Source organism: Oryctolagus cuniculus, chromosome X (genome assembly GCF_051225735.1).
Source record: "Oryctolagus cuniculus isolate XC-2025 breed Fujian yellow rabbit chromosome X, ASM5122573v1, whole genome shotgun sequence".
NCBI lineage: Eukaryota > Metazoa > Chordata > Mammalia > Lagomorpha > Leporidae > Oryctolagus > Oryctolagus cuniculus.
The window spans coordinates 72,878,542-72,897,111 of NC_142888.1; the positions used below are offsets into that span (position 1 = coordinate 72,878,542).

The 18,570-nt window shown below is 49.8% G+C and overlaps 2 protein-coding genes across 4 annotated transcripts in view; both read right to left on the reverse strand.

Annotated features, from left to right (window-relative positions):
• The window catches only part of LOC100357610 (protein PBDC1), a 453,980-nt gene that overhangs the window by 271,095 nt on the left and 164,315 nt on the right, over positions 1-18,570 (reverse strand). The window lies entirely within an intron of this gene.
• Positions 412-2,255, reverse strand: SOWAHD (sosondowah ankyrin repeat domain family member D). Its single transcript, XM_017350015.4, has one exon. The coding sequence runs from the start codon at positions 1,893-1,895 to the stop codon at positions 921-923; it is 975 nt and encodes a 324-aa protein (XP_017205504.2). The 5' UTR covers positions 1,896-2,255; the 3' UTR covers positions 412-920.

Genomic DNA, 18,570 nt, shown 5'->3' on the forward strand with positions numbered 1-18,570 from the left:
CTTTTCCCTTTCACTGTCCCAGGCCCCTTACATGATAACTCTTCCACGATGAGGCTGGTGCCAGAAGCCAGACTTAGAATTCCAGAGACAGGCAAGCTGTGTGTCTAACTCAGAGCCAATGAAAAGTACTAGGGAACTTCAAAAACTTCCAGGTAAGTTTACCTCCATGGCTTGAAATGCATGTGAGGTTATCCCACAATGGGTATTTTCCTGAACTTTTTGAAGACACCCCACCCCCCCTACATAGCTCCTCCCTGCGCAAAGCTCTGGCCATTTGCCTGCCCTGGGTCACTAGCTCATGGTCATGGTTGGTGACCTCTTCCTACCTCTTCCTTGAAAACATATGTGGCCTTTCCCTCTGCGGCTAGTCAAAAAAAAAAAAAAAGGCACTCAAAGGACAGCTCTGTCATGTGACTGGAAAAAAACATTTCGCTTTAATATACTAGAGAAGTCATCCTTGATACATTAGGACAGGTAGCATGGTGTAAGGCCTGGTAGCCTCAGGGGGAGGTAGCCTGGGGCTGACTCTGCCCTCACAGGGGGACCCTTTAATGGCCTCCTTCCGCTGCATCCACGGTTTAGTCTTAACTCATTCTTGCTAATAAATCCAGCGCTTCTGCCTGCCCAGAAATGGCTGCTGGCAGCTTGACTTTCCCTCTCCCAAGAAGGACCCTCTCCCTCTCCTAACTCCTTAGTCCTGAAGCTTTGGGCCTGGCCCGGCCGGCTTGGCTCTTGGCTCTCTTTCGGTTAGGGAGTGCCCTACCTCCCGGGTCCTCCTGGCCGGTGGCCGCAGGAACCTGGGGCAGGTACCTGAGACGGACCCCGACGTGCTGTCTCCTAGGGTGCGACCCTGGAGAACCCAGGGCGGAGTCCTCGCCGCAGCTTCGTGTCACCTCTGAGCTCTCCAGTTTTCATTGCCCTCAACGGTCCTGGAAGAAGGGGAACAGATGGCGGAAAAGGCCATGAATTTGCGCCACCCGGCTGGCCACGGTGTTCTTCTCCCTGGTCCGCGTCGCCGCCGCTCTCCTGTTTGTCCCCACAGCCGTCACGCCCGCTGCGCTCGGGGTCCGTCTCAGCGTCCACGCAGCGGCGGCGCTGCTGTTATTGTTGGCGTTGCCCCACTGGTGGCCGCCTGTCGCCTCGCAGTCCTCGGCCCCCGACAGCTCCCGCAGCCTCTGTGGCGCGTCGGGCCGCAGGTAGTGGCACGCTCGGTGGCCGCTGTGGTCGCGGCGCGTGGGGTCGGCGCCCAGGGCACCCACCAGCACCTTGATGACCATGTCGTGGCCTTGCAGCGCGGCCAGATGGAGGGGCGTGAGGCCGCCGCTGCCCGGGACGCTCACGTCGAGCGGCAGTCCCCGGCGCAGGGCGAAGTCGTGCAACAGAATGAGCTCCTCGTGGCGTCCGTGTTTGGCCAGCCAGTGCAGCACCGTGTAGCCCGAGATCGGATCGCACCGCAGCAGCAGTCCCGGCTCAGCTTCCAGCAGCTCCTGCAGCACTTCAAAGCGGCCCTCGGCGGCCGCCAGGATCCACGCGTGTTCCCGCGGCTCCAGGCACAGTCCGCTGCCTCCCTGCCCATTGAGTCCGCCGGGCCCTCCCGAGGACGGCTCCTCCGCGCGCTCCTCGGACAGCTTCCCGGCGGGAACCGCCCCCTGCAGCCCCAATAGCTCCCGCAGGGCTCCCCGTCGGCGTCCTGAGCCCGCTCCCGAGAGCGTCAGCGAGCCTTGGGAGGGGCACTCCCGGGGGGCGGCGGCGACGGCGACATTGCCCCGGTACCTGCCCAGGCTACCTGTGTCCACTCTCGAGAGGCGGGGCTGTGGGGCGCCCCGCAGGCTCTGCGCGGTTGGCGCGCGAGAGGCCTTGGGCTCCGGATCTGCGGTCCCTCGGGGCTGGGCCATGGTCTCGCAGCTGCCGCCGCAGTTCTTCCAGTGTCTAGCGTTCGCTGCCCCGTTCCCGGGCCCCACCGGGAGGGGAACTGGCGCTGGCGTTGGGGAAGGAAGCGGCTTGAGCAACTGGGTTCTGAGGGAGGGAGGGAGGGAGGGAGGGAGTGAAAGGGAGGAGGAGGGAGGGGGGGAGCGAGCTAGGGAGGGCTCCGCAAGGCGGTGGGGGGCGTGGAGGGGTGAGAGCTGCCACGAAGTCCCCAGGGCGGGCCCAGCTCTAGTACCCAGGGTACCACCGCAACGGCAGCTCCCCAGGGTCACGGACGGCCCCGCCTCAAACGGCCAGGTGAGCTCACGGCCCCGCCTCCGGCACGGCGCGAGCCACCGAGGCGTGGGGGCGGGGGCGGGCAGCTGACCTTGCAGCCCCGGTTCTCAGCATCCTAGCAGCTGCAAGCGTCAAGGGGCTCTAGGGCGCCTCTCCCCGGCGGGCTGAGCTCAGCTTTTAGCTGCGGCCTGCGGGAGGGGAGCTTGATCTTTGAGCTCCAGGGCTCTCGCTCCCCGCCCCCTTCCTTTGCCCTTCCCTCTTATCTCAGCAGGAATCTCCCTGCACTTTGTCCCGAGCCGCCTTAGTCCTGGGCCTAGCTTTCACGGACGCCGCTTGGCTACCCCATGTGACTCTGGCTCGTCTGCCCTGCCCTTCGTGTGGCCTTGATCCTCTCCGCAGCGCCAGGGGCTGCCGGAGAAACCCGACACACTGGGGTCTAGGCAAAAGCCCTTCCATGGAACAGATGCAGAGACGGGGTATCCCCTGCTACCCCGCGGCTCCCTGCTCTGCTCTCCGCCCTCTTTTCTCCTCGTTGACCTTCCAGGTTAGCTCGTAGAAGCAGCTCCAGGTAAAGTGGAGCCAGCGCCACGGGAACACTCGACCTTATTTTTTTTTATTTTTTTATTTTTTATTTTTGACAGGCAGAGTGGACAGTGAGAGAGAGACAGAGAGAAAGGTCTTCCTTTTGCCGTTGGTTCACCCTCCAATGGCCGCCGCGGCGGGTGCGCTGCGGCCGGCGCATCCCGCTGATTTGAAGCCAGGAGCCAGGTGCTTTTCCTGGTCTCCCATGGGGTGCAGGGCCCAAGCACTTGGGCCATCCTCCACTGCCTTCCCGGGCCACAGCAGAGAGCTGGCCTGGAAGAGGGGCAACCGGGACAGAATCCGGCGCCCCGACCGGGACTAGAAGCTGGTGTGCCGGCGCCGCAAGGCGGAGGATTAGCCTATTGAGCCTTCTGCAGAGGTGCAACCCAGCTCTCTCCCGGAGGGAATTGCTGCTTTCTGCAAAGCCAGAGCTTTCTCCGGGCTTTCGAGAAACGAGGATGTTTTATCTTTTTCACTCCTCACACCAGCTTCTTCTTTGCTCTTCCCTTCCTTCAAGAAATGATCATTCTTGCCTCCTGTCCTCCACCATGTTGAGGAGTTCGTGCACGGAGCAACAGGGAGCCATAGAAGGTTTTTGAGCCAGGGAGGGACGTGTCTATGATTAAGGTTGTCTTAGGAGGATGATTGTAGCAGAGGCAGAGGTGGAAAGCCAGGAGACTGTTCCAGCAGATTAAGCCAGAAAGAGTGGGGACTGAGACTAAGCCAGTTCACTCCTTTTGGCCCAAAGGTGGCACCAGGGATGGGAGGTGACAGAGGCTTTTCCTCCTTAGCTGTCAAATGCTTGGAACCGCTGCTAAACATCTTAAGCTTTCCTTCACACCAGCTTACACGTTTGAAATCCATTCTTGGACTTTTACTATGGGCTAGACACTGTGCCAGATGCTCTATGTATGTTAACTCTTGTAATCCTTCCCATGGCCTTAAGAGCTAAGCATCATTCCTATCTTCAGTTTGCAGAGAGATTAGACCACTTGCCCAAGGTCACTCAGCAGGAAGTGGCAGAGCCGATCTGAATCTGTGTGGCACCATGGGGCTTTTTTTCCTGGCACCCAAGGGACTGGCATTCAAGCCAGACTTATCAACAGCAACTCACTCACACAAGCCCGAAATTCCAGCCACACAGAGGGACTTTCCCCAACCTCAGCCTTTCCTTGACTTGTGCTCCCCTGCAGGTAATGGCCCCCCTCACAGCTTCTATCTAGTGGCTCCTGTTCTCCCTGACTTTCGGGGTTGGCCTCAGTTTCCCCCTACCCCAGCCCAGAAATCCCCCTCCTTCCCCAACCCTCTGTTGCAGCCAGATAGACTGCCTTTTGATATTTTTTTTTCCCACTTGCTCTGACATGCTGCTTAAACTCTATTCTTGTAAGTCTAGTAGGTAGGCAAGAAATATTGTTACCTTGTTCTGGTCTGGTGGCCTGGGAAAAATGGGATCGGGCCCCAGTGTGTCAGGAAGGGAGATGCAGAGCCAGTGCCTTGGGGCCCACTCTCACATCCCTGCCTCTGATGGAATCTGCAGGACACGAAAAGCAACTCAGAGATTTGACCAATTCATAAAAAGAACGAAAGTAGTGATTAAGCGGTTTTTCCCTTGAGCTGACTGGCCAAAGCCACCTCCTGGCCTTTGCTGAGTCCTCAGAGGCCAGCCCAGGTCCAGAGTAAGTCCCAAGCTTTCAGGCTTTCATTTTCAAAATGAACCCTGACTGACAAGCAGCTACTTCCGTTGCTCTGGAAACTCCCCTTCAAAACCCCAAATCTGTAAACACCAAACCACACATATGCACGCGCGCTTCCAGAATATGCAAACAGCTGCAGCTATATTTTTTAGAATCAGAATGCCAGCGTGGAGAGTGCAGGATGGAAGAATGCTTGCACTATTAATTTTCCTTGCCACTAAGCAGGCAACCCCCTTCCCTATCAGCACTAATAATATCTCTGGTTCCAGTTCAAAGACTGCAAAGGCAGCCGCCTGAGCAGCACCACAGACCCATGACGCATGTGACCTTGATTAACTCTGTTGCCAGAGACCAAAGTCACGGTGCCTCCCTAGCAACTTGTTTCATCTTGACTTAGCAAGCGCTATCTACCTTGGGTCACCAGCTGCACACAAGGTTCCCCAGACCCATCCCTTTCAGTAGAAAGGGCTTTGGAATTTGATACCAGGAAGTGGGGTTAGAGGGAACGGAAAGCACAAGGGATACTACCTACCAACGCACCCAGTCACCCGAAGCATCTGCCACCTGTCCAAGGGAGGGGGATGAAGACTCTTGCTGCCCTTGGAAATGGCCTCCCCCAAAACTGGATGTAGAGTGGGTATTTGCATTGCAAATAGTCTGTGCCTGGCCTCTTCCCAGTAGCAGCCTCTCTAATATATTCACAGGTTGATTTACAGATCCTGCACTATTAGAACTAGAAGAGGGGGCCGGAGTTGTGGCATAGCTGGTAAAGCCATTTGAGCACTGGTTCATGTCCCAGCTGCTCCACTTCCAATCCAGCTGCCTGCTAATGGTCTGGGAAAAGCAGAGGAAAATGGCCCAAGTGTTTGGGCCCCTATCACTCACATGGGAGACCCAGATGAAGCTCTTGACTCCCGAGTTTTGCCTGGCTCAACACTGGCCTTTGCAGCCATTTGGGGAGTGAACCAGTAGATAGAAGACTTCTCTATCTCTTTGTGTGTGTCTCTCTCTCCCTGTAACTCTTTCAAATAAATCAATCTTGGAAGGAAGGAAGGAAGGAAGGAAGGAAGGAAGGAAGGAAGGAAGGAAGGGGAAAAGGAAAAGGAAGGGAAGGAAGGAAGACAGAGAGAGAGAGAGCGAGAGCGAGAGCGAGAGAGAGAGAGAGAGAGAGAGAACTAGAAGAGGGCTTAACATTTCCTTGCTCTTCATTTCCCAGATGAAGTTTAATCATCAGAGAGGATGTTATGAGGCAAAGAAACTTAAACCTGACATGTTAAGCGTACACCAGTCTTGATTAAGAGAGCAGATCAGAAATCTTACATTAAGGGGCCAACATTATAGTGTAACAGATTAAACCTCCACCTGCAGTGCTGACATCCCACATGGGCGCCGATTCAAGTCTCAGCTGCTTCACTTCCCATCCAGCTCTCTGCTGTAGCCTGGGAAAGCAGTAGAAGATGGCCCACGTGCTTGGGCCCCTGCACCCACGTGGGAGACCCAGAGGAAGCTCCTGGCTCCTGGCTTCAGCCAGGCCCAGCCCCAAACTGGGGAAGAGCCCCACCCCACCCCCTGTGACTCTGCCTTTCAAATAAATAAATAAATCTTTTTTTAAAAAAGAAATCTTACAGGGAGGCTCATAATTGATATGCGAGATTTAACTTACACATAACTTTTCAGGACTTGCCAGTGGGATTTGGGAAATTCAGAAAACCCCCAGGTGCAAGAGGAATGTGTGAAAGGTAGCATGTCAGGTTTCTGAGGCTCTCACAGCCCTGGGTCAACAAGAGACTGAGGAACGTTCCTGATGTTCCAGATAGGAAATGTACCTTTTCATTCCTCCAAAGACCAGTGCTGATAGCATAGCACAATTCTCAGCCTGAGCAAAAGCTCCCCTCCCCCGATCGTGTGGGGCAGGGGCGTGACTGAGTCTGGGGAGTGTGTGCACACTGCCAGGCATCACCGTCTCTGGTTGCCATTGTAACGTCCCCAAGTGTCACAGCTTTACGCCAGATCTCCTTTTGGATACCTCTTCCTTACATGAGGGAACAAGTCATGTTTAGTAAGTACTCGTAAAATGCTTTCCCAGTACTTTGGAATTGCTTTACCCCCTGGTCCCTCAGCAGAGTCTGATGTACCTATTAGGGAGAAAAGATTGCCATTTTTTTTTTAAGATTTATTTATTTTATTTGAAAGGCAGAGTTACAGAGACTGAGAGATCTTCCATCTGCTGGTTCACTCCCCATACAGCTGCAATGGCCGGAGCTGGGCCGGTTCGAAGCCAGGAGCCAGGAGCTTCTTCCAGGTCTCCAGTGTAGGTGCAGGGGCCCAAGCACTTGGGCCGTCCTCCTCTACTTTCCCAGGCCATCCACAGGGAGCTGGATTGGAAGTGAAACAGCCAGGATTCAAACCGGCCCCCATATGGGATGCTGGTGCTGCAAGTGGAGGCTTAACCTACTACGCCATAGTACCGGCCCTAGATTGCCATCTTCCTTTGAAAGCTTGATGAGCTCGGAATAGTAGAAGGTGGGAGAATGAAGCTGACCCATACGTGAACCTTGAGACCAGGGCTTCTCCCACTGATTGAGAAAGGGGTAGGCAGGGAGCAGAAAGAAATCTGCAGTCCTGAGTGGAGGCGGGAAACTTGCCTAAGACTTGAGCTACAGTAGCTTAACTGGTGCCTAACAGTCAAGTACGGACCCTGAAGTGTGACAAAAACAAAATTTCCATTATGCACTTTTGATACTGCCATTAAAAGAATGCCACGTACTTAAAAAGACCTGGTGTATTACCCTGTGGAGACACATGGAGGAGCTCTAACCAACTAGTAGCTGAGAAAACCAGAAAAATCACACAGGTTTCCCACTGAGAAGAAAGGGGCTTTGCAGGCTCTTTGGGGGTGAACTCAGCCTTAGATCCTAGGTCAGGCCCTCAAGTAGCTCTGAGGAAGGGGATACTAGCGCCAGGGGCTGTGGTGAGACAGCCGGGATGTCATCTTGAAGAGAATGCGAACAATGTGGAGAGAGAGGGACGATCGTGAGCTGTATGAAGTGGTTCCTTCCTCTCGTCAAGAGCAGTTGGCTTCTATGACATGCGAGTCTCAGAGGAATCCTTATGGTTTTCAGAGTGCTTTCATTTTGGGGTGGGGGCAGGGACAAGGAAGGTAACTGAGCTAGCTTGGGTTTTCACAAGGTGATTGTTTTAAAACCATTTAAAAAAGTTTATTTACTTATTTGAAAGGGAGAAAGGGGAGAGAGATGTGTGTGTGTGTGTGTGTGTGTGTGTGTGTGTGTCTGGAGAGAGAGAGAGACTGATTTTTCATCAACAGATTCACTGTCTAAATACAAACAACAGACAGGACTGGGCTAGGTTTGAAGCCAGGAGCATCTAGGTCTCTCTTATGGATGGCAGAGACTCAGTCCTTAAGCCATCACCTGCTGCCTCAGGATCAAATTAGCAGGAAAATGAACAGGAAGCAGAGGAACTGGGACTTGAACCTGGCACTCTGATATGGGATGCAGGTGTCTTGAGTCAGCTTAGGGGGGCCAGTGCTGTGACGTAGTGGGTAAGGCCACTGCCTGCAGTGCCGGCATCCCATATGGGTGCCAGTTCAAGTCTCAGCTGCTCCACTTCCAACCCAGCTCTCTGCTATGGCCTGGGAAAGCAGTAGAAGATGGCCCAAGTGCTTGGACCCCTACACCTGCGTGGGAAACTGGGAAGAAGCTCCTGGCTCCTGGCTTCAGATTGGTGCAGCTCCAGCTGTTGTGGCCAATTGGAGAGTGAATCCTTGAATGGAAGATCTCTCTCTCTCTCTCTCTCTGCCTCTCCTTTTCTCTCTGTGTAACTCTGACTTTCAAATAAATAAATAAATCTTTTTTTTAAAAAAAGTCAGTTTATCATGTTGCACCACCACACATGCCCTCCTGCTTTTATTTTTTTTTTCAAAAAAGATTTAGTTATTTATTTGAAAGGCAGAGTTACAAGGAGAAAGAAATAGAGATCAATCTTCCATCTGCTGGTTCACTCCTCAGATGCACACAACAGCCAGAGCTGGGCCAAGCTGAAGCCAAGAGCCTATAACTTTATCTGGGTCTCCTGTATGGGTGGCAGCAGCCCAACTACTTGCTGCAGCAGCCCAACTACTTGCTGCTTTCTCAGGTGCATTAGCGGGGAGCTGGATGGGAAGCAGAGCAGGTGGGACTACAACTGTTTCCCATATGGGATGCTGGCATTGCAGGCAGGGGCTTAACCCGCTGCGCCACAACGTTGGCCCCTGCTTCATATTTTCTAATGATCTCTTTGAGCCAGGCAACAATCCTGTGAGGTATGTAGGAAAAGACAGTGTTTATGTCCAATTCACACGCTAGGTTGAAGGTGGTTAAATGAGCAGCCCAGAGTCACGTGGTGGGCAGGGGCTGCTCTCAGCAACATTGGCAGCAAGTGAACATTGTCCTTGGTGCCCTCATTGCTGTCTCGGACATGCGGGCATCCTGCATTGCCCCGTCTAGCATTCTCGAATAGCAATGATACCAGCTACCCACTGCTTATTGAGCACTTAGGGGACTGACGGACATTATCATACATAAATGCTTGCAGCAGTGCTATTCTCGCTCCCAAAAGGCGGCAACAATTCCAGTGTCTGTTGTAACCATCTCAGTGTGCATCGATGGGTAAAAGGAAATGTATATCCGTGTATTGGATTATTTGGCCGTAGACAGGAATGACGCATGCTACAACATGGATGAACCTTGAAAACATTACACTAAGTGAAAGAAGCCAGACACACATGAAAACCTCTTCTGATTCCCTTTCTATGAGACGTCCAGAGGAGGCAAACGCACAGACAGAAGGCAGGTCAGTGACTGTCAGGGTGGGCGTGGGAGGCTGGGGTAACAGAAGGTGCTAGCTCATGGGTGTGAGTTTCTCTTGGGGTGTTGAAAGTGTTCTGGCAATTGATAGTGGTGGTGGATGCATAACCTTGTGAGTGTGCTAAAAAACCTCTGAAGTGTACACTTTAAAGTGGGGAATTATGTGGTACATGAGTTATATCTCAACAAATCTGTTACCAAAAGAGTGCAGGAGAAGCTGCGACTTGAACTGGTACTCTGATATGGGATGCTGGTGTTGCAAGTGGCAGCTTCACATGCTGCGCCACAGTGCCAGCCCCAGTCTTCTGCTTTTAGCCATTAAACGGCCTCTAATGTACCACTCACGCAGAGGATGGCGTAAAGCCAACACTCACTGAGCGCTGATTGTGCCCCAAGCACTGTGCTAAGCACATTACACTCCGGATGATGCTGACCACAAGGTGGAAACTATTATAACAATAGACTCTTTTTTGTGATTGTAGACTTGTATTATAAAAATGTTTTGAATAGGTAATTCTCAATGTTTCAGTGTCTTGCAAGTTCAAAATAATGTATGTATATTACTCAAGAAGAAATTTTAAAAGGATGAGGCAAAGATGCAATTTTAAATAATTAAGCATTTTTATAATGCTTATAGTGTAAAAACCATTTGGATATTCACTAAAGCATGTCATTTTTTAAAATATTTATTTATTTATCATTTGAGTCAGAGTTACAGAGAAAGGGAGAGAGAAAGATCTTCCATCTACTGGTTCACTCCCCAAATGGCTGCAATGACCTGTACTGGACCAGGCTGAAGCCAATAGCCAGGAACTCCATCCGGGTATCCCATGTGGGTGGCAGGGACCCAAGCACTTGGGCCATCTTCCACTGCCTTCCCAGACTATTAGCAGGCAGCTGGTTTGGAAGCAGAGTAACCAGGTCTTGAGGTACTACTCTGCACCACAGCACCAGCCCCCAGCTCCCTTTTGGAAAAAAAAATCTTTTCAGAGCAGTGCTTTATGAGTGTAAAACTCTGTATTTCCAATTTTTCTATCAAGTAATTTTAAAAAAGGCATCCTCCAATCGTGATGTATCTTATTTATGTCTTTCTTTTAGTAGCTACCAAAAAGTAGGTCTTTGTAGATTTTTTTATTGAAATGGAATCTAGCAAGTATAAAGCTGAAAACGTTAACAATGCTTTGTCCCTTTTGACAGGAACTCTCCTATGGTATATCATTTATTCTAAAACTGTTGGCTCAAGTCCTCAGCAGTGCTTTCTATATGCCTTCCAACAGTATTCACTGACAAAAGAATCCCTTTTGGGTTGTCACCACATTGTTTCACATGGATTATTTTGACCATTTTTAGCATGATAGGAAAAACAAGTATTTCCTCCAAAGAATCTGTGAATGTTGTCCTTTGTTATTAAGTAAGAAACTTCAAATGAAGTTTCTAACACTGTATCTTTACATTGGATCTAATAAAGCACTATTTGGAGAATCACATGATTTTAAACATTGCCCCCAAATAGTCGATATTTGCCTTTATGTTCTGAGTACCCATGTTTTTAAAATTTAAACTGCAGGTGGTCATTTAGCACAGAGGTTAAGACAGCATTTGGAATGCCTGTTTCCCACATCAGGATGCCTGGCACTGCTTCGGAATCCAGCTTCTTGCTAATGTACACCCTGGGAGGTAGCCGGTGACGGCTCAAGTACTTGGGTCCCTGCCATACATGTGGGAGAACCAGATAGTGTTCCAGATTCTTAGCTTTGGTCTAGCCCAGCCCTGGGTATTGTGAACATTTGGGGAATGGACCAGGTCTCTTTTTCTACGTCATGTAAATAAATAATTTTTTTTAAAAATGAAAACCTTAAAAAATATGACATAGATTCAGAAAAGTACACAGACAGTATACACCTTCACAAATTTTTCCCAAATGAACACACCAGTGTAACCACTACCCAGATCAGGAAATAAACTCTCACAGTGCTCCAAGCCTCCTCTGTGTTCCCTGCCTGTCATTATCCCTGCAATTCCTGTTCCTGTATAACAAATCATCCTAAAACTCAATGACAGAAAAGAACCATTATATTACGCTCATGGGTTCTGGAGTTCAGGGATGCAAACAGAACACATAGGGATGGCTTGTATTTGCTCCATGCTGTGTGGCACATTGGCTGGGGGTCACTGGACACCTGAGGGTGGAATGCTCTGGAGATGTCTTTTCTCTCATGTCTGTCATCTGATGGCTGGGGCCTCAACAAGATCTGCAGGCCAGAACACCTCTAGGTGGCTTCTCCCTGGGGTTGAGGATGTAGCTTTGGGCTATGTAGCATCACTTCAACCACACTCTGTTGGCTGCCCATATTCAAAGGAAGGGGGCATGAGTTCCTCCTCGCAAAAGGAAAAGGGTCAAAGAATTTGCAGACATGTTGCAAAACTTCCATAAAAAGTACCCATCACATTCATGGACATTCATGCCTACCACCAAAGATTAGTTAAGCATCCAGTTTGTGAATGCTTACATTTGAGGGCTCTTGCTAAGCCTGCAGGCTTCATATTATTATTATTATTATCATTATCATTATCATTATCATTAGCTAAAAGCTCACAGCAAAATACATACTTAAAGTGAATTCATTATTAACAGTGTGATGCGACTCATACTTTAAGTAGCTGTCTTGATATTTTCTTGCTTCTTTTGGCTGATTTCTTATCAGAACTAATTTCTTAATTGTTTTAACTTTTAAACAGGGTTGATGAAGAGCTCAGACTAGGAATGGGAGATGAATCAGTTCTGTAATTATCCTGTTGCCCACTTGTACTCATATTCTCATTATCTGCATTCAAACTGTGGTTTATTTGTAGAAACCTTTTCAAGCCACTTTTCCATTTGGGGAGGATTGGTTTAGTGAAAACCAGATGATATAATTTGTAAATCCATAACCCAACCCAGAACTTGCAGAACTTTTGAATAGGCTAAGAATAAAATGAAAGAGGGCAAGTGCCACTATCAGCTATCACACTTTTCTGAGTGTGGGATTCCTGTTCCTCCTGGATATCCATCAGAGAGCCTCTTAAAAGTGGAACAAACAAGGGTCTCCATGTCAACTCATGCATTGTGTACATTATGGTTGAATTTCTTTTATATTTTTGTTACCAAATATTTTTAAGATCTATTTATTTATTTGAAAGACAGTTACAGAGAGAGGTAGAAACAGAGAGAGAGAGAGAGGTCTTCAATTCATTTGTTCACTCCCCAAATGACTGCAACGGCCAGAGCTGGGCCAATCAGAAGCCAGGAGCCAGAAGCTTCTTTCAGGTCTCTTACGTAAGTGCAGGGGCTCAAGTCCTTGGGCCACCTTCTTCTTCCTCTCCTCCTCCTCCTCCTTCATCTTCATATTCATCTTTCTTCTTTCTTCTTTTTCTTTTTTAATTTGGGCCATCTTCTACTGCTTTCCCAGGTCATAGCAGAGAGCTGGATTGGAAGTGGAGCAGCCGGGTCTTAAACCAGCCCCCATATGGGATGCTGGCACTGCAGGCAGAGGTTTTACCTGCTATGCCACAGCGCCGGCCCCACCAAATACATTTTTAACAGAAGTTCTAGTATCTTGTTTTGTTTTGTTTTGTTTATTTACTTGGGGCCAGTGATGTGCACAGCAGGTTAAAGCCCAGGCTTGCAGCACCAGCATCCCATATCAGCACCTGTTTGAGTCCCCACTCCTCCATTTCCAATCCAGCTCCCTACTAATGCACCTGGGAAAGCAACAGAGGATGGCCCAAGTCCTTGGGCCCCTGCAACCACGTGGGAGACCCGGAAGAAGCTCCTTGTTCCTGGCTTCGGATAGGCGCAGCTCCAGCCATTGCGGCCATTTGGGGAGTGAACCAGCAGATGGACGACCTCTCTCTCTCTCTTCATCTCTATCTCTCTCTCTTTCTCTCCCCCTCTCTCTGTCATTCTGCCTTTCAAATAAATAAGTAAATATTGTATTTATTTGAAAGGCAGAGTGACAGAGAAAGACAACCGAGAGAGAGAGAGAGAGATTCCATCTGCTGGTTCACTCCTCAAATGCCTACAACCGAACCTGAACCAGGCTGAAGCCAGGAACCAGAACTCAATCCAGGTCTCCCACGTCGGTGGCAGGGACTCAAGGACTTGAACCATCATTTGCTGCCTTCCAGGGTGCACATTATCAGGAAACTGGAATTCAAAGCAAAGCTGGATCTTGAATCCAGGCAATCTAACATGGGATGTGGGCATCCCAAGCAGTGTCTTAACTGCCACTTGAAATATCTACCTCTGGCTGGCGCCGTGGCTCACTAGGCTAATCCTTCACCTGCAGCACCAGCATTCTGAGTTCTAGTCCCAGTTGGGGCACTGGTTCTGTCCTGGTTGCTCCTCTTCCAGTCCAGCTCTCTGCTGTGGCCCAGGAAGGCAGTGGAGAATGGCCCATGTGCTTGGGCCCTGCACCCACATGGGAGACCAGGAGGAAGCACCTGGCTCCTGGCTTCAGATCGGCGCAGCGCCGGCCATGGCAGCCATTTGGGGGGTGAACCAACGGAAGGAAGACCTTTCTCTCTGTCTCTCTCTCTCACTGTCTAACTCTGCCTGTCAAAAAAGAAATACCTACCCCTGCTGGATCTTATTCTCCCAGCTGGGGTTACCTTCCTGAATGGTGTCTGATAGAATAAGGGTTAGGATGAGAGGGCGGATGCAGACATAATTACAATCTAATTATCAAACCCTTACTGTGTGCAAGACATGGAGCTAACCATTGGATTTCCACAGAGCCCTGAGAGAGCTCCTAATGCTATCTCTATTTTATAGATGAGTAGAGCCTCTGGGAAGTAACTTACCCAACATCACACACAGAGTAGGCGGCCATGCTGGAATTCCAAGCCAAGAATGGAATGACTCTGAAACCTGGGCTCTTAACCAATACATGGCACTGCCCCATGTATGTATTTTTAAGATTCATTTTACTAATTTGAAAGGCAGAGCTACAGAGAGAGAAAGATAGAGATCTTCCATCCACTGGTTCACTCCCCCCAGAAGACTGCAAAGGCCAGGGCTGGGCCAGGCAGAAGCTAGGAGCCAGGAGCTTCTTCTGAGTCTCCCACGTTGGTGGCAGGGACTCAAAGACTTAAGCCATCTTCCACTGCTTTTCCAAGCTCATTAGCAAGGAGCTGAATTGGAAGTGGAAAAGCTTGGATTTGAATTGGCACCCATAATGGGATGCTGGCACTTTAGGGAAATGTTTAACCCATTATGCCACAGCGCTGGCCCCAAAGATTTTTTTTTAAGATTTATTTTATTATTTTTAAAAGATTTATTTATTTATTTGAAAGGCAGAGAGAGATCGATCTTACATCTGCTGATTCACTCCCGAAATGGCTGCAATGGCTGGTGCTGGGCCCAGTCAAAGCCAGAAGCCAGGAGCTTCCTCTGGGGCTCCCACGCGGGTGCAGGGGCCCAAGGACTTGGCCATTTTCCACTGCTTTCCCATGCCATAGCAGAGAGCTGGATCAGAAGAGAAGCAGCCAGGACTCGAACCAGTGCCCATATGGGATACCGGCGCTGCTGGCGGTGGCTTTTACCTGCTATACTACAGCACTGGCTCCAAGATTTATTTTATTTATTTGAAAGGCAGAGTGCTAGAGGGGGTGGGGGGAGAGGGGTTGGGATAGGGATAGGGATAGGGATAGGGATAGGGATAGGGATAGGGATAGGGATGGGGTGGTGGGGAGAGAGATATGAAGAGAGAGATCTTCCATCTGCTGGAAGTGGTTTAACCTACAACGCCAGCCCTGACAGTATTGTTACAGTGAGTACCCAGGGAGAGCAATATGCCAGACACTCTGTTAACTGCTTCCCATGTATTATATCTCATTGAGTCCTCACAACAGCCTTGTGAGAAAGGTGCTATTGGACATTATCCTCCTTTTATAGATGCAGAAACTGAGGCTCCGAGAAGTTAGGTGACTTGTTCAAGGCCACGTGGCCACTAACAAGTGGCAGATGTCCTACCAGCTTGGCATCCCCTCTTTTGTTGCTTTAGGCAGAGAGTGGACAGAATCTCAACCAGGCTGGCCTTCCTTAGGCAGCCCACTGTCCATGCTGTCAGCATCCCCTCTTGAGTAGATGGAGGCCAGAGAGGCTTAGAACAGTGTGGGCTGTGGACTGGTGCCAATCCAGAGATTAAAAAAAAAAGAAATTGAGAGTTTAGAAATGCTTAAGGAAGTTTGATACTGCTGTGGCATCCAAGAACTCGGGCAATTTCTTTTGTGATTCTTTTTATTATAAAAAATTGCCAAAGTATCTGTTAATTACAGTATGGAAATTTAAAAACTGGGAAAAAATGGGTAATTGGTTTTTCACTGCAGATGGTTTGAGAAGCATTGCTATAGACAAATTCTGTCCACACTCCATGTCTGTCATTTGGAGTGCAGGAGCAGTCAACACCAAGCCAGAAAGGTAGTGATCAGTGATCTTCCCATGAATGGTGGCCAAAGGACTGTGGGAGCGATTTGATTCACCCCGAGTTGAACCTGAACCTGAGGGTTTGTGAAATGCACTTATTGCCTGAGCTTGTTCCTCTTGGCAGGTTTCCAAGGAGATCAAAGCAATTGGTTTTCAGTGATAATGATTCTGGCTTTAAAGATCCAGAGTCATTTCCATTTCAAGGGCTCCCTCAGTAGTGCTCCCCTTGACTGTCCATCAACCGAGGACATCCACGTGCCGTCTTCCAGGTCCAGTGAGGCCACTGTTGTCCTTCATTTCAGCAGGCATGGCTAGCTCTCCAGATACACCCAGACACGACACTGTTAACCTCTGCAAAGTGAGTTTTAGGGGTCTAGGAAGGTAACCAGATTCTAGTTTTTCCCTTCCACCTTCTACTGCGCAAGTACTACCCACACCAGTTCTGTTCCTCCAGGCAACTCGGCCTGACTACTCGAGTCCTAATGGCTTTCCCCTTCCAGCATCCCTAGAGTCCAACACTTTATCATACACCATCCTGAAAGGTTCTCCCATTACCTAGGTCTCATTTCCCCCTGTAGATGAAAGGTCTTCAAAGTGAGCACAGAGGAGAAGGCAATGATTTGGCAACCAGAACTGAGGCCTGACAGGTAGGAGGTGGGGGCGAGGCCTCAGGGGCAAAGCCAGAGGCCTGAAGTGAGAGTTAGCTAGCAGTAAGGGTGACCTGGGGCAGAGTCCCAGGCTGCTGGGATACAGCTTCTGATGTGCCCCTGGCCTAGAGCCTGAGACAGAGCTGAACTGCAGCTAAGCGCTGGTCGATTCTCCCAAAAGTGGCTCCAGTGTAAAAGAGAGAGAAGCAGAGTCAAGGAACCAAGCAGGGCCTGAGCCCACCTTGTCCCTCAATTGGGCATTCAATGCCTTCACAATCCGACCCCATTACAGTGATAACTGCTCTCATCTGATGAGCAATTCCTACATGTCAGCCATGACTCCAAGACTGCATGTGTTAATTTATTGAATCCTCAAAATAGCCTAAAAGTAGTTTCAATGATTAACCCCCATTTTACAGATGAGGAAATTGGGGCAGAGAGAAGTTAAGAGGTTAAGTGATTTGCCCAAGATTGCACAGTGGAGTTAGGATTGAACCCAAGCAGTGTGGTTCAATGGTCAGGGGTTTGGTCAATACCACATACTCTGAAGTAGTTGCCTTGTGATGGGGGGGGGGGTTCAATGCCTTAACACAAAGGAAAGGTCCTGATGCTATGAGTCTCAGACATGGGGCAGCCTGATTGACAGGGGAATGAATTCTGGCCTTTCCCAGTGGCACACTCAACTCCACCATCTGCCTCACCTTTCATGGAGGCTCCTCTGTGAGACCACACACACCTCCTACATGAAACAAATGAGCGAAGGCAGTCCTGTAACTGGACGTGTGGTATCTTTCTAAGTGATTCGAGGCCTCTGGTCTGGTACTAGTTGTCAACTGTTGCCTCCATATTTGAATGGCCTTTGTATGGGCTGAGCTGACTTAAAATGGGCAGAATCTAGTGAGATCTCAACCTGAAGCTTGGTGAGTTGTATTTTGTGTTGCGCTTCATTGTCATTTGGAGATGAAGAAATAGCACCAGTGCTTTCACTGGCTCTGAGTCTGGCATTGTCACCTGGGCATTCTTGGGAAAGCCACTCCTGGTTTCTGTTTCACCTGTCTGTTGCAGCAGGTGTTGGCAGTCCCTCACAGGCACTTTGCTAAGACACGATCCCTTTCATGTGCTGGGGATTTGGTGCAGGTCGGTAGAGGGGACAAGGAGGACCTCCAGCTGGACACAGGCTTTCAAGAGATGACAATGTCCATGGGTCAGATTTTGTGGTGGCTACAAACAGCAGGGAGAGGGAGAGAGCTGTTGCAGCTGGTTCTGGTGCCATTGTGAACAAATTTGCATGGCATCCCTAGGGTGTATGCCATTGGCTGCCTACCCCTTGAAGCAAAACAGTCCTGTCTGGCCTCATCAGGATGATTGAAGAGTCAAAGTCAACTGTCTACTGAGTGCTCTAAGACCTTGAAGCCACAGCTCAACATTAGCTATCATGGGGGTGGTTCCTGCTGTTTTGGAAGTTTGGATGCTTCTCCCCTTTTTGGCTCAAGGAAGAAACTATCCCAGCTCAGTCACCAGTTCCAGCTGGCCAGCTGGCATCATCAGAACTTCAGCTCCTAGGGTCCCCTTGGCAGCCAGTTTGGCAAGAGCAGTCTGGGAAGAATAGTCACTTGATTTGTTTCCTGTCTGCCAGACGCTCAGAGCGGCTGGAAATCCATGCGGATGCAATAACTCAACATGGTTTCATTCACTGAGATCCAGGGGGAGGACGCACTCCTTCTAAAGACAGCCAGGGCCCACACGCCTGATCAGGCAAGCCGGCTAGGTTTCGCACTTCACACATTTGAAAGTATAATGAAATGTCAGGGGTGCCTCCTGCCTCTCCTTCTGTGCTCACATAACACTTTTGTCTCAGGGCTCCTGAGGACTGAAGATTTTGCAGAGGGAAAAAAAAAAAACAGACCAAACACACGAATTATTCATATTTATGAGTGAAAAATGAGTAACTCACCAGATTGATGAAGCTTCATTATTGAGATAAGAGTTGATTCCAGGCTGCAGGAATGGCAATGCATAGTCCGGCGCCAGGAGGCTGGGGCCACAGGAAGCCTGCTCCGTGTGATCCTGCTCAGACTCCACTTGAAGTCTGGGGTTCGGGGTTTCCAGACCAT

What these genes read in the sequence shown, in the direction of transcription:
- SOWAHD (XM_017350015.4), bottom strand. Translation starts at nt 1,895, where the DNA reads ATGGCCCAGCCCCGAGGGACCGCAGATCCGGAGCCCAAGGCCTCTCGC.